The following is an 18682-nucleotide window of genomic DNA, read 5'->3' as shown; positions in this document are numbered from 1 at the left end:
ACCCGCGGAGCTGTTTGGAAAGACGGGAGCTTCCCTCCCGACCCTTGGCTTTGGCTCCTCACCACTGGATCGGCTCTTTCCAGACTAAAGCGGAGGAACGCATTTCCCCACTGCCAGGCACAGACAGCTTCGGTGTTTTTATAAAGCTCCTCTCTGATTCAGCCTCGGGGTTTACATTCTGCTTGGGGTTCTGCTAGAGAATAAACAAAGTGGCTCTGGTTCCTTGGGAAATAAAATCTACATTTTAGTTTGATTTAGTGCTGCTTCCCCAGACTTGCTCAGCAGAAGTTTCCTGAAGCAAACGGGTGTTCCAACACCTGAAATGTATACTCATCTCTGAGAGGAAAAGAAAAGACTCTGGAGCAAATAACCCACCACAAGGATGCAGCCAAGGGAATATATTTACGGTCAAAACAACGGCTTAGCAAACACTTCATTCGAGCAGAGGGGGGACGCAGACGTGTTGTTTTGATTTTCAGCCTTCTGATGACTGTTTACGTATTTTTAGTGGAGTTTCTCACAGATGTAACATAAACAAGTAGATTGTTTTCACACACCAGTGTGTAATAGACTTCTAAGATAACCACTGGGGTCAGAGGAGTACCCCCTTCGTCCTCCAATCCCAGACCAAACTCCAAATCCTATTTAAACCCCGAACCGACAACAAACGGCCTTTTTTCTTTCCTCACTTCAACCTGTCGGGTGAGTGTGGTTCTCTCGTGTCCCTACCGGCGACGCAGACAGGCTTTGAGACAAATAAATACAGGCAGCCCGCAGTGCCGAGGGGAGAGGGGCACCGAGACCAAAGGGGATTCTGTTCAAACACGGCCCGGCTCTCCGGGCAATCCGTGTAAACTTCTCCTTTGGTGCTGGGCCGGGGCAGCCAGCCCCACCCGGGTCTGTGCCGGGGCTGCTGCTCCCCACGGCCCCTCCCTGCCCCCAGAACAAACCCCGCTGCTGCGGGGAGACTGACGAGGCGTGATCGCGACCAAACGCTACCCGTGCGGCCAGGAACACACCGCACAGCTCCCTTCGGCACTCCCGCTCTCGTAAAACATTCCTCTTCGCTCCAACGACAACCACCGCAACAAACACCGAGAGCTCGCGGCAACTGCGGCGACAACCCCGACACGTTTGTGCCAAAAAGGCGCTTCCAAAGCGGAAAGCGCAGACTCACCCGTCCCTGCGGCAGCAGCAGCCGGAGTAACCGCGCTGATGCGGGACCCGCTCCGGCTGCGGGCTCAGCCGATCGCCAGGTGACACACGGGACGGGCTCATCAGCGCTCCGGCTCCCAAACGGCAGCGCTCCCGCCTTTGGAGTCTCCGCGGCGGATCCAGAGGGGCCGGGGGCAGGACGCCCCCCCGGAGCCCGGCAGACCTTGCCCCACACGCCGCCGCCCTCCCCCGGGGCTCAGCGCGGCCCGGCGGCGCCGACTCCACGCGTGGGGCGAAGGATGCGGGAGCCCGAGCGCTCCCTGCCGGGCTTCCCGGGCCGATGGGAGCCCCGGGCTCTCCCGGGGACACCCAAGAGCCCCACGAGGGGGGATCGGCCGCAGGCGGGACTCGATGGTGTGGCCGCCTGTGCTCCATTTGATCCTTTCGATCCGCTCTGGACGCCGCAAAGGGACAGCCCGCCCTCGAGATCCGTCCGGGCTCTCTCTAAAGCCTGCAACAGCAAAACAATTCTTTCTCTCACACACTCACGCCTGCCTGACAACAGCATTCCTTCAGAATATTCAGGGCTGGCTTTGTGCTCTTCACAGCATCCTTTCACTTGCTGTCATTAATTCTTTGCATCTGGCTAAAGATTGCAGGTTTTTTTAATCTTCCCGAGCACCAAGTTATGCTGTTAATATGTCAATTGGCAGGTTGTGGTTGTCTTGGAGCAGAAGAACTTCTTTTTTAACATTCTCATGCTAATTTCACCACGGTGGGTCCCTTTCTGTGCTTCCCAAGTGTAAGTTTGGCTTCCATTTCACTCCAGAAAGCCCAAGTGAGAATCAGATTCCATCACTGACACTGGGCTTGTCCCCTGCCAGTGCCAGCGGGGAGCTGTTGGAGAACCAGGAACAAATGTGCTGGAAATGAGGGAATTTGGGGAAGTGAATCCTGAACTCTGTGAGGAAAAGAACAGTGTGTGGGGCAGGAGTCAGAATGATCCAGCAGGCAGTCACAGAATCCCAGAATCCCATCCCTGGAAGGGTCCAAGGCCAGGCTGGATGAGGTTTGGGGCAACCTGGTCCAGTGGAAGGTGTCCCTGCAGGGGACATGGTTTTACACCTAAATTTGACACATACCTTGCCGCTTGCATTCTAGGAAATTCAAAGGGTCTAGGTCCTTTTGTGTGTAAAACAAATAATTTTAAAAAAAATCTAAACAAATAAAAAAATAGTCGCCCCATGTTTTTAGTCCTAGATAAACACACTGTCATGACTTTAGGAACAGAAGAGTTTGGCCCACCAGGAGAGTTATAGTTTAGCAAGTTTAATTTCGTCCACAGACATACCCAGCTCTGTTTGTCCTTTATCACTTGGAGGGGGATTGGGGCAGGATAACACAAACACTGCAGTTACTGTGAGCTGTGAAACCGCAGATTTCAGTCCTGGATTCACAGACCTCTGTGCTGAGAGGAGAGTGATTAAACCCACTTCTCCTTTCTGCTCTGTGCACTGCACACAGCCATGTGTGCAGCCCACCCTGCTCCTTGGGCTGTTTGCTTCCTCCAAACGCATTTTTCCAATGCTGGACAGGGGTTTTTCTCCACCCAGTGCCACGGTTGGGATTTCAGCATTTCCCTGAGTTCTCTGTCCCAAGTGTAGAACAGGATTCTGTGGCAGTTCCTTGCTCCTGCTCTCCATTTGTTCCATCTGAGAGCTGTGAGCAACAGTGCACGGCATGGCCCAGGGCAGCCCCACTGAGGCAAATATCGAATAACCTCAGGGCAGGAATTTATCCTGGAAGGTTTAGGGCAGAGTTTCTGCCCTGTGCCTCCACACCAAGCAGCCCTGGCCAGCACAACCCTTCTGCTGGATGTGTCTCATCTAAAGATTCAGAAAACCTGGGCTGTTCTGGACACTGGGATTTCTGGAGCTGTACTCTTGGCCTTTTCCCCAGTTGCTTTTGTCTTTATTTCCCTCTCCCCATCTGCTTTCCCCTCCTTTCAGCCCTTCCCTGGATTTTGTTCTCCCCTGGTGATTCTGATTTTCCTGTGAAGCCAGGTTGCCATGTGGCTCCTGCAGCTGGAACAGGATGCATTCTGCTATTCCTTGGGTGACCTGGAATAGGATGGGGAGCTACCGACATTCCCAAAGTGTCCTTTTGCCCTGATTTCCAGGATAAAAATGATTTGGTTTTCACACAGTTGCCTTAAAAAATCATAACTCAGCAGGGCAGGGGAATACAAACAAATGCATTTATTTGTGGCATGAAGTGGACAACAGCTGTAAGGCCTGGAGGGACAGGACGAGGGGGAATGGCTCCACACAGAGAAAAAAAAAATAAAAAAAGTAGATTTAGAATGGATTCTAAGGAAGCAATTCCTGGCTGTGAGGGTGGGGAGGCCCTGGCACAGGGTGCCAGAGAAGCTGTGACTGCCCCTGGATCCCTGGAAGTGACCAAGGCCAGGCTGGACGGGGCTTGGAGCAGCCTGGGACAGTGGAAGATGTCCCTGCCCGTGGGTTCCACTAGATTCCACTATCTTCAAGGCCCCTCCCAAGCCAAAGCATCCTCCTGCGATTCCATGCGGGATCACCACGGTGCGCCGGGGAGCTGCAGTGTGGCCCCTGAGCCGGCTCGGGGAGGGCACTGGGCTGGAAGCTGCTGCTGAAATTAATCCCCTAAAAAAGGCAGAGCGGGTTTCCAGCCAGGTCAGCTGTGAGAGGAGACATGCAGTGCTTAAATTCCCAAATTCCCACAAGCACAGAGTCTGAGCACCCAGACCTCCCCACCCTGAGAGTGCCCTGGCACTGCGGATCACCTCTGTCCTTTGTGCCAGCTCAGATGGTCAATAAACACCAGCACGGGGTAAAAACTGGCAGCCAGCACTGGGAGAGCATCCAGAGCATCTCCTGCTGGGCATGAACCCCAAATTCCTTCGGCCCTGGGGAGATGGACACACTGAACGTGGCCACTGAGTGCCTCACTCTGGATGTTCTGATATTAAACAGAGTTTAATTGCTACTAAAGAATTTTAAAATTATTAAAGAGTTTAAAATGTCTTTAAAATCATTAAAGAAACAGGAGTGTTGGCACCATTAAATATTGGGGGGTTCTGAAGTCTGGGATCCAGAGTCTGGGACCTGAACCAAACTTGCAGACACCAAAGTGTGTGGAGCTGTTTGCCACCACCATGAAATTTTCCAAATTGGCTTAAAATCCTATTTTAAACCCAAATGACTGACTTAGACTTTTTGTGTGTGTTCTGGGTCTCAGAGTCCTCGGGTTCTTCTTCATGAGTTTTGCATTAAATCAAGAAAAGCTGGAGTTATGTTTTAAGTTAGGAAGAACTTCAGAAGTTTGGATTCTTCCTTAATCCATCGACTCAAAGGAGTTTAAGAACATCAAACACAGCTGCACTTAAATTAAATCCTAACAGCTGGCATAATAAATTATATGCATATATATGTATATGTGTTTGCATATAGGCACATAACTGTAATAAAAATCTTCAGCCACACCAGGTTATTAGCTAAGCTTGGGTGTCACCTCTGGCTTGGCACTAAGCTTCCTCCATGAAAACCTGGTTTTCCTCCTCACAGAGCGGACACAAAAATGCACCGGATTTGTTGGGAAACAGCAATCTGTCACGAAAGGATCTCGAGGTTTCAGCGGTGCCAAAAGGACGTGGAGAACCAAACCGGGGAACAAAGATGTAAAGGAATAAACTCTTGATTTCAGGTGGTGCTTTTTAGAGCATCAAAATTCGCATTGTCATTATCAACGTGGTTTTTTTCACAGAGTTAAGTCAGCCACTTTTGCCCTCAACTCTTACTAAGCCCAAACTTCAGGGTTTCAAAATGCCACTGGATTTCAGCTTAAAAGGACAGAGCAGTTCCAAAACAACAACAAACTGCTCGGGGCTGTTCCCCTCACGGCTTTGGGTGTGGAACGTGATGTATATCAGCACTCCCCAGACTGCCTTCTCCTCTATTTTTTTTTTATTTTTTACCCTTTTTAAACTTTTAACCTCTGGTCTAAGATTTTGGGTTAAAGCATTGGAGACTTGCTGTTGGGAGCCTCTGCCTCCAGGGCCCATCAGCATCTGCTGCAGGACCATCACTCCCCTTTGGAGGACACCAACGTGCAGCTTTAGAAATCCCGCTTTTGCAGCAAGCAGCAAAGGTCTCCTTGCAGGAATAAATTATATCCCGGGGCTGCTTCGCCTTCCAGACTATTTACAGCTTCTTCACCCACGGCCCAGAGAGGGGGAAGCTCCCGCTGCACCACCACCTGCTCTTCCAGAAGGGAAGCAAGGGGCCACTGCAAATGCCACTTGGAGTGGCAGGCACTTCATCCAGATCCCAGCAGGGCTGGTGTCCATGGCATTGCTTGTCACGGGCCATCCGGGCTCCCAGCAGAGCCCAGCTTGGGGAGAAGAGAGAGAAAAAAAGGAGGGGGAAAAAAAATAAGTCAAAAACTGCTGCCAATGCTCAGATTTCAGAACTCTGGCAGGACATTCCAAGAAAGCCATTCCCCATCGAGCATCCAGGCCTTGGGGAAGGGGCATGGGACAAGGAGCAGGCAGGTGCCCAAGTGACTGAGCCAGTGCAAGCCCTTCCCTGGCTCTGGACTTCAGCAGGGAAGAGCAGCGTGAATTCCTCTCCTAGGCAAGCTTCTCTCCTCCCAACAGCCTCCTGTTGAATCACAGCTACACTTGCGCTGCCCAGGAAAAGGGGAACGAGGGGAGGAACAAAAGAAAAGAAATCAGAACAAAATCAACACTTCACAAGAACATCACAACATTCAGCTACACAGTCGCTGCGGCAGGGGAAGGACTGGATTAGGGAGAGGGGCAGAAAGGGGACACACATGCTCCCAAAATCCCCCAAGGGGACACAGGCTCTCACATCAAGATTCAAAGAACTTCAGCCTTTGAAGCTGGTGAAGGTGGAGGTGAAATAAGGTGAAGGATTTAATGAACACGGAATTTCCACTCATGCCCTGGAAAAAAAAAATACACTCAAAAAAAAAAAAAAAAGGACAAAAAAATTTCCAAATTTTCTACATATTTACAAAAAGAAGCCCCCCAGCCTCACAACCAGGGAGGTGGAGCAGCCAGTGGTGGGGAGTGGGACGGGGTTTCTGCCCGACCAGCAGTTCCTCAGAGGTTCCCATCCCGGGGAAGCAGGAGAGCACGGCTCTCGCTGCCGCAGCTCCGCAGAGCCCTCAGCTGATGCGGAGTTTGCTGTCCCGGGGATCCGTGGGCGTCACCAGCTCGTTGGCAAAGCCGTTCTCGGAGCAGAAGGACAGCTCGTCCGAGGGCTCCACGCCGTTGTTGATCTCTGGGAAGGGCACAGAAAGCAGGGATGTCACCACACGAGCTTCCCCGCTGCAGCCATGCAATCCCAGCACGTGGCATCCTGCGGGGAATTAGGGACGCTGCACACTCACAACCAGCTCTGAACAGGATCTGCCTCCGGTTTGGAGCTCAGCTCTGCATTTCAGCCCTTCAGAATCCTCTGCCACCGCCAGAGGCCGAGCTGGATCTACTCCCTACACCTGATGTCATTGTCACAGGCTGAGCAAGTCACCTGTGGGAGAGTGGCACAAAGCGCCTGAACCTAATCCCTACCCAAATCCTGGGAAAGGACTGACTCCCTCCAGTCGCTGGTTTCACCAGGAGAAACCTGCACCCACCAATGTCTTAATGGTAAAACATCCAGCCAAGGCAGGAATCTTTGTTTCAGAGGCACAAAACTTCAATCTGCACCCCCCAGCTCTAAGGGATTTTATGTCTGGGACACGTTAGGGAAGCTTAATTCTGCTGTGCCAAGCTGCTTTCCTTGTCTGGGTTCCCTGGATTTATACCTGATTTTCAGCACCTCTGGCTGGCATTTCACACAACGAGCAAAGTTGCCTTTTTGCTCTGTCTGTGCACAGTGCACTAAACCCTGATCCCTGCTGGGCATCTCCAGACCCTAAATACAAAAAAAGAAAACCCATAACAAAGCTCAGGGGGCAGGGGGGGATTATATTCACATTCCTTCAAAGGTGAGTTTTCCAGCTTCATGCACCACATTTAACCTTTTAAAGCCAAACATTTCCATCTTTGCTCACAGTTTTGCTATCTTCCTTAGAGGTGGCATGTGGTTGCTAATGTGTTCCAACAGAAATAAACTCTGGGAGGAGCACAAGGACATCAGGAATGCCACAACCTCTAATGCCACTGAATCCCAGGTCTAGCCCAAACCCGTCACCAAATTTGTGGTCACATGTGCCATTATTAGTGGCTTTTATGGCTGTTGGCACTGGCCAGTGGGGAGGATGTGGGACAGCGTAAGATGGGATAACCCAGGAAGCTAAATTCTATTAAAGCAGGATTTCTGAGCATATCAGTGCTCAGAGCTGAACCCGTTTGGGATGGGCCACAGAATCACAGGTTTGGGTTGGAAAGGACCTGAAGGATCATCCCATTCCAACCCCCACGAGCCATGCCCATATCCCACGCGTGCTGTGCACAAGGTCAGTGAGTCCCCTGACCCAGAGCAGGAAAAGAGCCCTGAATCAAGAGCAGCTCCTCCCTCAGCAAGGTGACAGCTGAGGGAGGGACCCACCAGCCCCATCCCTGTTGGTTTTCTTGTCTTCTTCTCTTCTTTGTGTCAAGGATTAATACACGGGAGTCATGGTTTTGTGTTCGGACTCGCTGTTTTTTAATCCTTATCTCTAGCGCAGTCTCACAAGCCGTGAGTTCTGCAGTTAACAACTGAGTTCTAGTTAACATGGTGCAAAATGGAGCACCTCTCTATCTCTGCAAGGTCTTCTCAAGGACAATCCATCCAATTATGAAATGCCACCTCAATTATTTTTACCTTAAACCCAATAACTAACCACTTGAAGTCCACAATGCGGACTTTATTAACCAGTTACAGAAAACCACCCAAACCCACGAAGAAGGACTCAGACAACGCCCAAAATCCTCCACCTTGCCCCATACATCACTAAACGCTAAAACCTTAAAATCTAAATTTCCAGAATTCCAGCCCACGCCTACCTGAGAAGATCAGCTTCTCCTTCATGATCTTGACGTCCTGGCTGGAGCGGCGGACGGCAGCGCTGAGCATGATCTGCTCCGGGTTGTAGGTCCTGATGCTTCCCAGGCGCCACCTGCAAGACAGGAGCAGGATCTCAGGGACTCTCCGGACACAGGAGCACCCTCAGTGCAAGAGGCCACAGAGTCCCTTTGCCCCCTTGCACCTACACAACCCCACGCGGCAGGAGGATGGTCAGAGATGAGTGTGTTACGTCAGGCACCTTCAACCACCTTGAGCACCCTAATTCCACCCAGGAATTAGACCCAGGAATTTGTGATCAGGGTTCACAAATCCCTGAACCAATTTCCCCAAGGGCTGCAGCTGTCCCACAGCCCTCTCCAGTTGTATAAAGGAGATGGAGGTGTTTAAACTTTTAGAGGGAACAGAATAAGAGAAGCAGCCAAGTAAAGACACCACAAGTTTTCCCTCACCGAGCGCCACGGTCAGGCTTGGGGGAGAAGAGAGCTCAGAGACAATTTAACATTTCCAACCTGAGACACAGCAAGGAACTGGCCTCAGATGGTGTCAAGGGAGGTTTGGATTTGGTCTAGGAAATATTCCTTCCCCTAAAGGGCTCTCCAGCCCTGGCACAGCTGCCTAGGACAGAGGTAGAGTATCCATCCTTGGAGGGATTTAACAGCCCTGTGGATGTGGCACCTGGGGACACGGAGAGCAGCCCTGTGGCAGGCCCTCACTAGGAGGGGAAGGTGGGCTGCTGGAATAGGGAAAAACACGGCCTGGCAGCTGTTCCCAAGATCCCACCACAAGGGGATGATGTTTAGGCCAGGCTTTCATAGCCCACACCCCACTGACCCATCAGTACATCCCACTCTCCCCTGCCAGAGCCAGGGATGCCCTAAAACTATTCGATGAAGAAACAGCAGGGATTTAGGGTGGCTTATGAGGCTTCTGATCTGCTGGCACCATCTAGTGGATCACCCACACAAGAGAAGGTGATCAAAGCAATCACCTTCTCTTCAATTTCTGACCCCTTACCCAGCCCCAGGGGCAGAAGATTTGGGGAGCCCACAAATCTCCAGCCTGGGTCTATGGCCATCAGCCTGACAAATCAACATCCACAAAAGAGGTTCTGCAGTATTTTTTTTTTCCCAGGAAAACGTGGCTGGTGTCAGTTTTGTAGGGTTTCCACCCCCTTCCCAAAGCCCAGTGCTTGACACTGGGTGACCTGAATCAGGCTTTGACCAGGGTACAGATGGAGGCTACACAGAAAAGAAGGGGTGGGATGGCAACATGACACAACTCACACACCCACGGACAGAAGCAATGCAGAGGAAGCACAAGGAGGCAAAGACATTAAAGTATAAAACAAAATTTAATTTTTTTTCTCTTTTTCTTCTATCATCGTCATGTAAACCGAGCCACTCTGACCTGGAAGAAGGTATTTTTGGCCTTGGTGTCCCCCGCAGGCAGATCCCACTAAGGCCAATGTGATTGCAGGATCTCCCAGGGTAAGACCCTCCTTAAGTTCTAAATCAGGGCCAAAACACAAGCCTTGGTGCAGGTCTTTTCTTTGCCCACCACACCGGGATTTTCAGCATCAACTCTGTGGCCCAAAGTGCCGTCTTACCCCCTGACCCCAGCTATCCCATGGAGGACAGGCGTCAGTCATTCTGAGGCACAGAGAGCCCAGCCTCAAACGTGTGCGGGGACCAAGGGCTTTTCTCCTGCTGCCAAGAGGAACAAGCACTGCTCTGTGCTCTCCATCTCCTGGCTGCGGGCACACCCAGGGTGGCAAAAGACGCACGAGGAGACGATGGCTCCTCTCCCAGGGGTGCACTGCCCTGACTGAGCCAGGCCACCCCACCTTTCAGGTGCTGCTTTGAAATACCCTCTCAGCAGAGCCACCAGTACATTTAAGCACGATGCAACTCCGACCGGCGCCACGTGAAACGCCCTGTGCTGCGCTCAGAAAGCCTCAGGCTCTCCAAAAAGCTGGTTGAATAGAAAATAGCACCTCTCCTACCCCCTCGGACTCTGTGGTGATGGACCAGGTTTGGGACAGCAGCGTGCAAAAAGGCCAGAGAGACAGCAGGAAGGTCCTGTTCTGGGAGGCTGGCGTCAGAGCAGACCAGACGGACACGGGGTGGGAACGGACTAAAAAATACTGGGACAACAACACAGAGACAGCATACACCGGGTTAGGGCCACGGCCAGACCCTGGCGTGGGAGGGGAGATGCTCAATGCCATGGAAAGGGGGGTGGGAGAGGGGCGGGTCGAGGAGAAAATGGGGTTGATCGGCACTGAGGTGGTAAGATGGAGCAAGCACAGAGCCAAGCCAGCTGCTCAGAGTCCCCCTCCTGTGCCTGCTCCTGCCTAAAGCCTGCCCAGCTCCTCCACATCCACGAGCCAGGGGGACACCACCCGACCTCCCTGCACCCCCGGGAGGGCTCAGCCCGGCCCCACAACGCCGAAGCACCTCATGGACACCTGCAGGGGCCAACCTTGACCCCGAGGCACCAAATCCTCAGGAATACAACCCCAGGGCACAGAGCTGGAGCAATGGAGAAGGGAACACGTGGAGAGTCCGCTCCGAGTAGGGACGCGGCGCAGGCTTTAGTGCAGACAAGGGACAGCGCTTCCCTCCAAAGGGGTGGGAATGACTGGAGAGGGAAGGGCCGAAACCAGGGGAAATCTGGGATCCTGACTGATGGCGCCTCAAATCCAGCGCGCCCCAGGCTCGATTCCCTCCCCTGCTGCAGTGCTCTGTGTTTTCGCACTCTGTTTCCAGTTTCACAGTGGCGCAGCTCGGGAAGATCCCAAGCGCTGAGGGCAGCGATTGATGAGCCAAGCCTTCCCAGTTAGCAGCCCCATTAACTCACAGAATTAATTAGAGAAGTGCTGCTTCACATAATTGAATAGACCCCGTGATTTTCTTTAGGATGGAGGCTGGTCTCAAACATCTCTGGTGAGTACGGGCAGGAAGGGGATGTTTTGCATGGGGTTATTTCCACAGAGAAAGCATTACATTCTCTGGGAATCTCCCGATTACAACGTGCCCCGGGACCTCAGAATTGGGCTGCTTTGAAAGGCCCAGTGACTTAGATCATTGTGACAGAAGGTCAGATTGCCTTCAAAACATCCACTGGCTTCAGCATCAGACTTCCATGGTGCTCTCATGGCTACGGACTGTGCAGTGTTCACACCCGCACGGTGCCCTCCTGAAGCCAGATGTTGGAAAGCATCACAAAAGCTGCCTCCTACCCTGTCCATCTGCAGTGAAGCCATAGCAGAGAGGGAGAAAGAAAGAGAGAAAGGAAGGTTGAATGAAAAAGAGAAAGAGGAGGAAAGCACCAGAATTACCTGATCATGTGATAGCTGTGAGATGCCAGAATGCAGCAGAGAGAGAAAGAGGAGGAACATGCACAACAGTCAGAGCAGTAAGAAAATAAACAAGGCAAAGAGGCAAAAAAGAGGTTAGTTAGAAGTCATTACAGTTGGTGTTTCCCCTCTGGAGATCCTGTCCCTGGGGCTGGAGCGGAAGAGCAGGAGCAGTCCCTACCACGGCTGCGGAGGAGAGAGAAGCCACGCAGAGGACAGAGGACGAGCACATCGAAGCAGTGCCTCTGCTCCCACCCGCCCCCTCATCCTTGCATGAAGGAAGCAGCTCTGCTTTGCCCCAAAAAAACGACTTGGGGGAAAAAAAACCCCAAAACAACCAAACCAATCAGCCAAAAACACACCAAAAAAACCAACCATGACACTGAAGGCCAAATGCCAAGCCCCATTCCCCAGAGCTGGATCACATCAGCAGGTGGTACTTGGGCAGCTCTGCTCTGATTTGGTTTTGACATCTCCTCAACCCTGCCAGCAATTCTCTCACGTGGTGGAGAAACTGGAACATCAGGGAAAGGGGTCTGCCCTGCACAAGGCTCTTGGCAGAGCAAGCCCTTTGCTGCAGAGAAGTCCAACCTCTGGAGCAGAGTTTCTCCTCCTTCTTTCTAACCAAGCAACTGATTTGATTTGCAGGATCATGACGTTTCCCATGCTAATTCCCTGCCTATGGCAGGGGCGTTGGAACGAAATGATCTTTAAGGTCCCTTCCAACCCAAACCATTCCATGATTCCCTAATATTTCTACATCCAATCAGGAACAAACTGATTTAAGAAAAGTGTAACACGTTCTTTTTGAACACTGTAATGGTGGAATCTCACAGTCCCTCTCCTTTTCTTCCTTTAAAGCACTGCAATGTCTTTCTCAACATCCATTTCCCTACAGCATTTACAGTTTCTCTTCCACATTATTTTAGGAGCCAACAAGGCATCTGCCACTACTGATTTGTGACCTCTCGTTCTTAAAAGGTGCATCCAATTCTCCATCCCCCTTTGGGAGTGGGATTATTGTTTGCAAGGATTTTTTAATAAAGATTTCCCCTGCTACTGCAATCCAAGAACTGAGGCTCAGGGTACTCCTCTCTCCCACCTCCACCCGACAGTCTGGACAAAAACACAGGTCACAAATACACAAGAGCAGAGCTGTTAACAAACTTACTTCTGGAATATAAAAACTCCTACAATTACGAGAAATGAAATGAGATCAGATGTGATCCAGATCAGGTGGTACTCGTCTGGAGGCTGCAAGACACAAAACAGAAGCAGACCTTCAACATTTGGGTTTGTGCAATCACAGGGAGACCACACGTGGCTGGAGTTACCAGCAAGGAGCAAGAAAAGCACAGAGCTGCAGGGGTTAGGTATAAATCACAATATTTATGACCTTCCTAATGCCAGGCTGTCATCCAAAACTATCAGGGAAAACTGCAAACAGGAACAGTTTGAAACTCCCCCTCCTTTCGTGCGCTGACATTTCCTCAGAGCTCTCTGGGCTGAAAGTTTCCTGTCTCAGTGTACCTCAGGGTGAGGGCAAGATGCTGTTTGGCAATCCAGGTCAGGGGGAAAACAGGGAAATACATCCGTGCAGGGTCCATTTCTAGTGCAGATGGGACCTTTCAGGCACAGCCCCATGCTGTAAGTGTGATTTCTGCCCTTTCAGGCACTGGCACGTCTGGTTCCAGCTGCCAATCTAAGTGGTCATCACACCAGCTGAGCCCAGCTGAACCATCATCACTGGGTCTCTACTTATTCTTGTCCAGCTCTGGGGTAGCCAGAGGTAAAACCTGTCTTCCGTTTGGGATTCGGAACTGGCAAAAACCTGATTTTACAACTTGGCCAAGACACTGAGGCCTGGTTTGCTGGTTCCCCTGCGTGCCTGCTTCTCCTGCAACTCTTAACAGCTTCTCAGCAGGTCTGCAAAGGTGTTCTTCCCTCAAACAGGGAAAATCATGTGGCTTAAACAGGGAATGCAACGCAATCCTCAAGGATCCCACCCAAACCGATGGGATTTTGTGATGGGAACATCAATTCATTCCCATCTCAGGGCTCAGCCGTACAGAGGAGGGGAAAACCCCTCAAGCCCCAACCGAACCTCCCTGGAAAAGCTCTCCCCCTCTGCACCCACCCAGGGCATTTCCTCCCGCCAGGGGCTCCCAGGGGGTGCTTACCATGAGCCAGATGGGGGAAGGCACCTTGCGGAGGACGTGGGAGCTGTCCGAGGTGACCGAGGGGACGCCGGCGCACCACAGGATGGAGAAGAGCCAGGGCTCGTTCACCGTGTACAGGTTCACACTCAGGTTGGCCGTGCTGTAGTCCCTGCCAAGGCACGCACAGGGTGACCCGCAGGACCCCACCAGACCTCATCTCCCGCAGGAGAGCTCCTGCCATCAGTCACAGCTGGGCTCGTTTGGTTTGAATTGTGTGGAATAATAGGGGTTTTTAACAGCGGGCGCTCTGTGAGCCACCCGAGGGCACTGCAAGCCAATGGTGTGACCCTGACGGCTTTCCTCACCTCTTGGCAGCTGTCTGGCACAGGCCACAGACCATCTCAGATGCTTCCCCAGGAATGATGGACATGGTGTGTTTTTTCTGGAACAACCGTCTCATCATGCTGATGCGAAATTAGCATCTGCCTCAGACGCCTGTAACGTTTCAGGGGCAATTTGCTTAATTAAACACTGACAGAGCTGTCTCCAGCATCAATGCCTACAACTTCCATGCCCTTGTTTTGGGGGACAATTGCAGAGATACAGCTTCCAGTCTCCTGAGGTCACTTTCCAATGAACTAAAATAGAAAAGGAACTAAAAAGGAAAAGTTTCCAATGAACTTCCCAGATAAAACTGCCAGCTGGGGTCCAGGAGCTGCCAGCAGCAAACCAAGCACTGGCAATTACCTGGTACCCAGATAATTCACATGAATTGCTCAGTTTCCTTATCTGTGAAGCAGAAGCATCAATAATCTCCCTCACACGGGCAGCACAGATTAATCCCTGCAATTTCACACTCTGGGGTGGAAGGTCACAGTGCAAGACATGGACACCTCCCAGCTCACAACAGGAACTCCAAAGGGTGCTCCCAGAGGGGTTCTCCAGGGCAGGGGTGGTTGCAGCAATGTTGCATCCAGGTGCTGGATGTGAGGAGCATGGGGACAACTGTGTTAAACCAGGGATACAGCAACGTTTGACCGGGCACCACAGGGTTCAAGAAACATTCAGGTGACGGCTGTTATTCTGGAGACAGCTCCGGTGGGATTGATGGGAGATTGGGGCTGATAAACTGGGATAGAGGAGTGAGCGGCACAGAGCCCTCTCCATGGGACAGAGCAAACTGGAGGTAAAATAAAGCAGGGAGTTATCCTGCAGGTAAAGCACAACCTTGGTTTTAAGGCTGAGGAGCTGGACTGGGTGCTGGCAGCCATGGGAAGACCCAGCTGGATCACCCCAAACAGGGCCACGCTCTCAAACAGCTGCAGGCTCAGCTCTTCCCTACTTCAGCTCCAACATGCAGCCAGACAGCTCCTTTGGAGATATTTCTTGCCTGCAAACCCATTTAATTTCAATTTTAAAATCCAGAAAAGCCCTACTAGAAATGATCTGCCCTCCCTGAGAAAGGGGCAAAGCTGGGAGCTAAAACACCACACGGTTCACATCACAGGCTCAGGCAGGACAGGAACCCCTTGCTGTGCCAGGGGCATTACAGAGAAGAGCTGATCAGTCTAAACAGGTGACACAGGACAGGAGTTTGTCTTTCTGCAAAGGGAAGTTTCTGAAAGCACATCCAGACTTCGGGCTAATCAAAATTCCCTGCTAGCAGCTCTGGAGCAGACAAACGGAAGCAAAGGGCAGCTGCTAATGAGGATGAAGCAGCACTCGGAGGGAACTCAGTGTGAAAGGCCTTCACTTTTTCCCAGAGCTGCGAGTGTAATAAGAATCAGCCAATTCATCCATTTGTATTTCAAAGAGGCTCATCATCTCCTGAGACAGCATGTAGAGATGTCAGAGGCAGCTGTGCACTCCCAGAAACAGCCTGGATTCCGGATGACGGGTTGGGAAAAGCTCGCACAGCTCAAGCTTTCAAGAGCAAATCCATCTGGAAAGATCCCTCTGTGCAAGCCAGCCAGGCTGGGACGCTCAGGAAGGGCTGCTGGGGGCTCTCACAGAGGGCAGTACCTGACATCCTCGTTGGTGACCTTGGTGTACCGCAGGTTGAGCTTCACGATGCCCTTCTCCCTCAGGCGCTCTGCGTCCAGCTTGAGGCCAGAGGTCTGCTGGAAACCCGGAGCAACCTGTCTGACCAGCTGCCTCTCCGTGTCTGGCAGCCACATCACCTGTGGGGGGAGCCAGACAGGGCGCAGGTTATGGCAAACGTGGCTCCCAAACCTGGGAATACTCCAGCCCAGGGTGTGGGATTCCCTGAGCTCACACCATGGTCCCGAAGCATGGCAAATCAACAGCTCGTGCTCAGCTGCGAGAGGTGAAGCGCATCATTGAATCACAGAGTGGTTTGGGTAGAAAGGGACCTTTAAAGTCATCTCATTCCAACCCCTTTCTCTAGGCCAGGCTGCTCCAAGCCCCAACCAGCCTGGTCTTAGTAACCCAGTGGCACTCATCTACCAAAGCATCAGAGCAGCACAGAAGCAGCCACGTGCATTTTCAGCAGGGAACCAAAAAGCTGAGGGAGAAATCCCGCTTCACATCCCCACATCTGTGCTTCAACCACTTTTCTCTCGCTCTTCAACTCCATCTGTGTTGTGGCCTTAGTGAGGGCTTAAAAAAAAAAAAGGAGGGAGAACCAGTTTCCTTATACCCAGAGAGACCCTCTCCTGAGCTGTACCAGGGGCTCCATTCCAACCTCTGTGACCCCTGGTACAACTCCCAGTGATGCCCCACTGGAGACACACAAGGATTCATGGAAACGTCCCCAACCCCACGGATTCATCTTGGAAATGTCCCCAACCCCACGGAACTCACAGCCTGCTGCCGAATTCCCGACGCCAGGATGGTTTCCAGGGTGATGTTGATGTAAGTGCTGTAGTAGGGATGAGCTGCTGGCAGGTCCTGGAAGTTCAGGATGAGGGATGTGTTGTCCTTGATGACCTCCAGCATATCTTCCAGCTTGCAGACTGACTGGTTGGCAGCCTCCAAGTAGTCAGCCCTGGAGAGAGACCCCGCTGTCCAGAAAGGGTCGTTCTGAAAGCAAAGCACATCCCAGGATTACTGCCACAAAGCCCAGACTCCCCCACTTGCAAAGGCTGACATTTTGCTTTTTCTTTGTAAAGATGTTTGTCCCAAAATTAAATTTCAAAAAAGGGGAACAGGGCATAACAGGCTGGGTTTTTTTCTGTCTTTTTTATATAATCAGATTCACCCTCCTGAGGGTGTTGAAGTTCTCTGTGGTGTCAGCCAGGCTTGAGGCCCCTTCTTCCAGAAGAGGCACAGAAAGACAACATGGCTTAGACCAAGCCTAAGTTTACTAGAGGCAGAACTAAACGTGATCCGTGCACACTCGGTCCAGCGGCACCACACCACCGAGGAGATGGATCTACACCTTCCACCCTCAAAGAGGAGCCGGGCATTAGCTGTGATGCCACGGCTGCACGGTGCCCACCTGCAGGAACCACTCCCCAGCGTTGAGCTTTTCCAGGTCAGTCCAGTTGAACATGGAGGAGTGCTCGTAGGCCCGCTCTGGAAACACCTCCTCCACGTTGGTTGTTCTCCTGAGAGTCTTGTCGTGCATCAGAAAGGGCACCCCATCGTAGCTGCAAACACAGACCCTGTTACAGGTGATGGAGGAGAAATTCCCCTTCCCACTCCAGCCTCTCTCACTGGAGAGAGGTCTCAACCAGCCTAAAAATTCCCCCCAGTTTCCTCAAGAGGAAAATCTCTCTTAGACACCTGCTGGGTGTTGGCAGCCACTCCTACACTGACGTAACGCTGTCCGTCCCTCATCCACTTCTCTCCCCATTATCCCCTCCAAAATTTCCAACTCAGCCGGCTTCGACAAGAACACCCACCCTGAGTGCTCATCAAAGCTTCCTTCCTCAGCTTCTGCAGCTCCCAAAACCAACAGAGGTTTCCCTGGATGCACAGACACACACGAACTCTCCTCAAACCGTTCACAGCAGATCAGGAGGGAAGTTTTCAAAGCCTCTCAGACTACATGCGAACATCAGGCTTTCAGCAAGGTGCAAGGCCTCCAAACTACCAAAAATGCTCTGAAATTGCCTTCTCCAATTGAAAACTGGTTTCATGCCCACGTGAGTTAAGCTCACGGATAAAAAAAGGAAAAAAGCCCACACCTCTCAGATGGAACTAAGCAGCCAAATCCATGCCCTGGGGTTTTAAAGTCGTCTGGATATTACAGAATAATGATTCCGGAAAGCATAAAAAAACTCTTTAAACTTTCTTCCACTCAATTTTCTGTGACTAGATCAGTGGTAAAACCACACAGGGTAGAGTGACAGTTTTTATCAAAGGCAGGGGAGCAGTCGTCTGCACCCAGAAACCAGGACAAAGCCAGGGCAGCCAGCCTGATAGCAGTGACATTTTCCAAAGCAAGGAGCCCATGCTCGAAACAGGAGACTCAGGAAAAGTCTGATGGGGTGAAATGACAAATCCCATTTGAATTAGGAGGGAACCCAGAGCTGTTTCCCAGAGGGAAAACGAAACCCAGTTTTAGATGATGGAGCAAACGTTGCCTCAGCTTTACCACTGCCCTCACAAGTCCCTTCTCACAAAGGTCACTGGCATCTTTATTTGCTATTTCTGGCCTGTGCTGTGCCAACTCCTTCCCCCAGCCCAAAGCAACCCGCTGACACGGCAATCCCACGCTGCTGCAGCCGGAAAGGGTTTAATAAATACAGTTAAAAATAAAATTTAAAAAAGCTAAGCAACAGCCGAATGATGAGTGCGGAGTGTTTAGAAGTGCCAGGAGCTCGAGTTTAACATCTCACAGAAGAGCAGAGCACTGCTGAGCCTTAACCACGGTGCAGAAATCCTATGGGGCACTTGACATTTGCTCCCTCCTTTCCAATCCTTCCCTCAGGGAGTCACCCAGCACCACCCAGGGCTAACCACAGTGT

The 18682-nt window shown here is 51.6% G+C and overlaps 1 protein-coding gene across 4 annotated transcripts in view; it reads right to left on the bottom strand.

Moving 5' to 3' along the window:
* Positions 1-3398: 3398 nt before the first annotated feature.
* The window catches only part of GDPD5 (glycerophosphodiester phosphodiesterase domain containing 5), a 102642-nt gene continuing 87358 nt past the window's right edge, over positions 3399-18682 (bottom strand). For 3 of the 4 annotated variants that reach the window (XM_066207618.1, XM_066207623.1, XM_066207613.1), the window contains exons 10-17: positions 17209-17359; positions 16572-16790; positions 15771-15928; positions 13770-13917; positions 12761-12843; positions 11572-11586; positions 8210-8322; positions 3399-6500 (exon numbers count right to left, since the gene is read on the bottom strand). In XM_066207618.1, the coding sequence (XP_066063715.1) occupies positions 6385-6500; positions 8210-8322; positions 11572-11586; positions 12761-12843; positions 13770-13917; positions 15771-15928; positions 16572-16790; positions 17209-17359 (1003 nt within the window). In that variant the 3' untranslated portion in view covers positions 3399-6384. The remainder of the gene's footprint in view (positions 6501-8209; positions 8323-11571; positions 11587-12760; positions 12844-13769; positions 13918-15770; positions 15929-16571; positions 16791-17208; positions 17360-18682) is intronic. The other variant, XM_066207628.1, reaches the window with a different exon arrangement.

This window comes from Chamaea fasciata, unplaced genomic scaffold (genome assembly GCF_029207755.1).
Source record: "Chamaea fasciata isolate MVZ Bird 193981 ecotype frontalis unplaced genomic scaffold, bChaFas1.0.hap1 SCAF_2, whole genome shotgun sequence".
In the NCBI taxonomy this organism is placed as follows: Eukaryota; Metazoa; Chordata; class Aves; order Passeriformes; family Sylviidae; genus Chamaea; species Chamaea fasciata.
The sequence above is the reverse complement of the archived record's forward strand: the minus strand, read 5'-3'. Positions and strand labels throughout refer to the sequence as shown.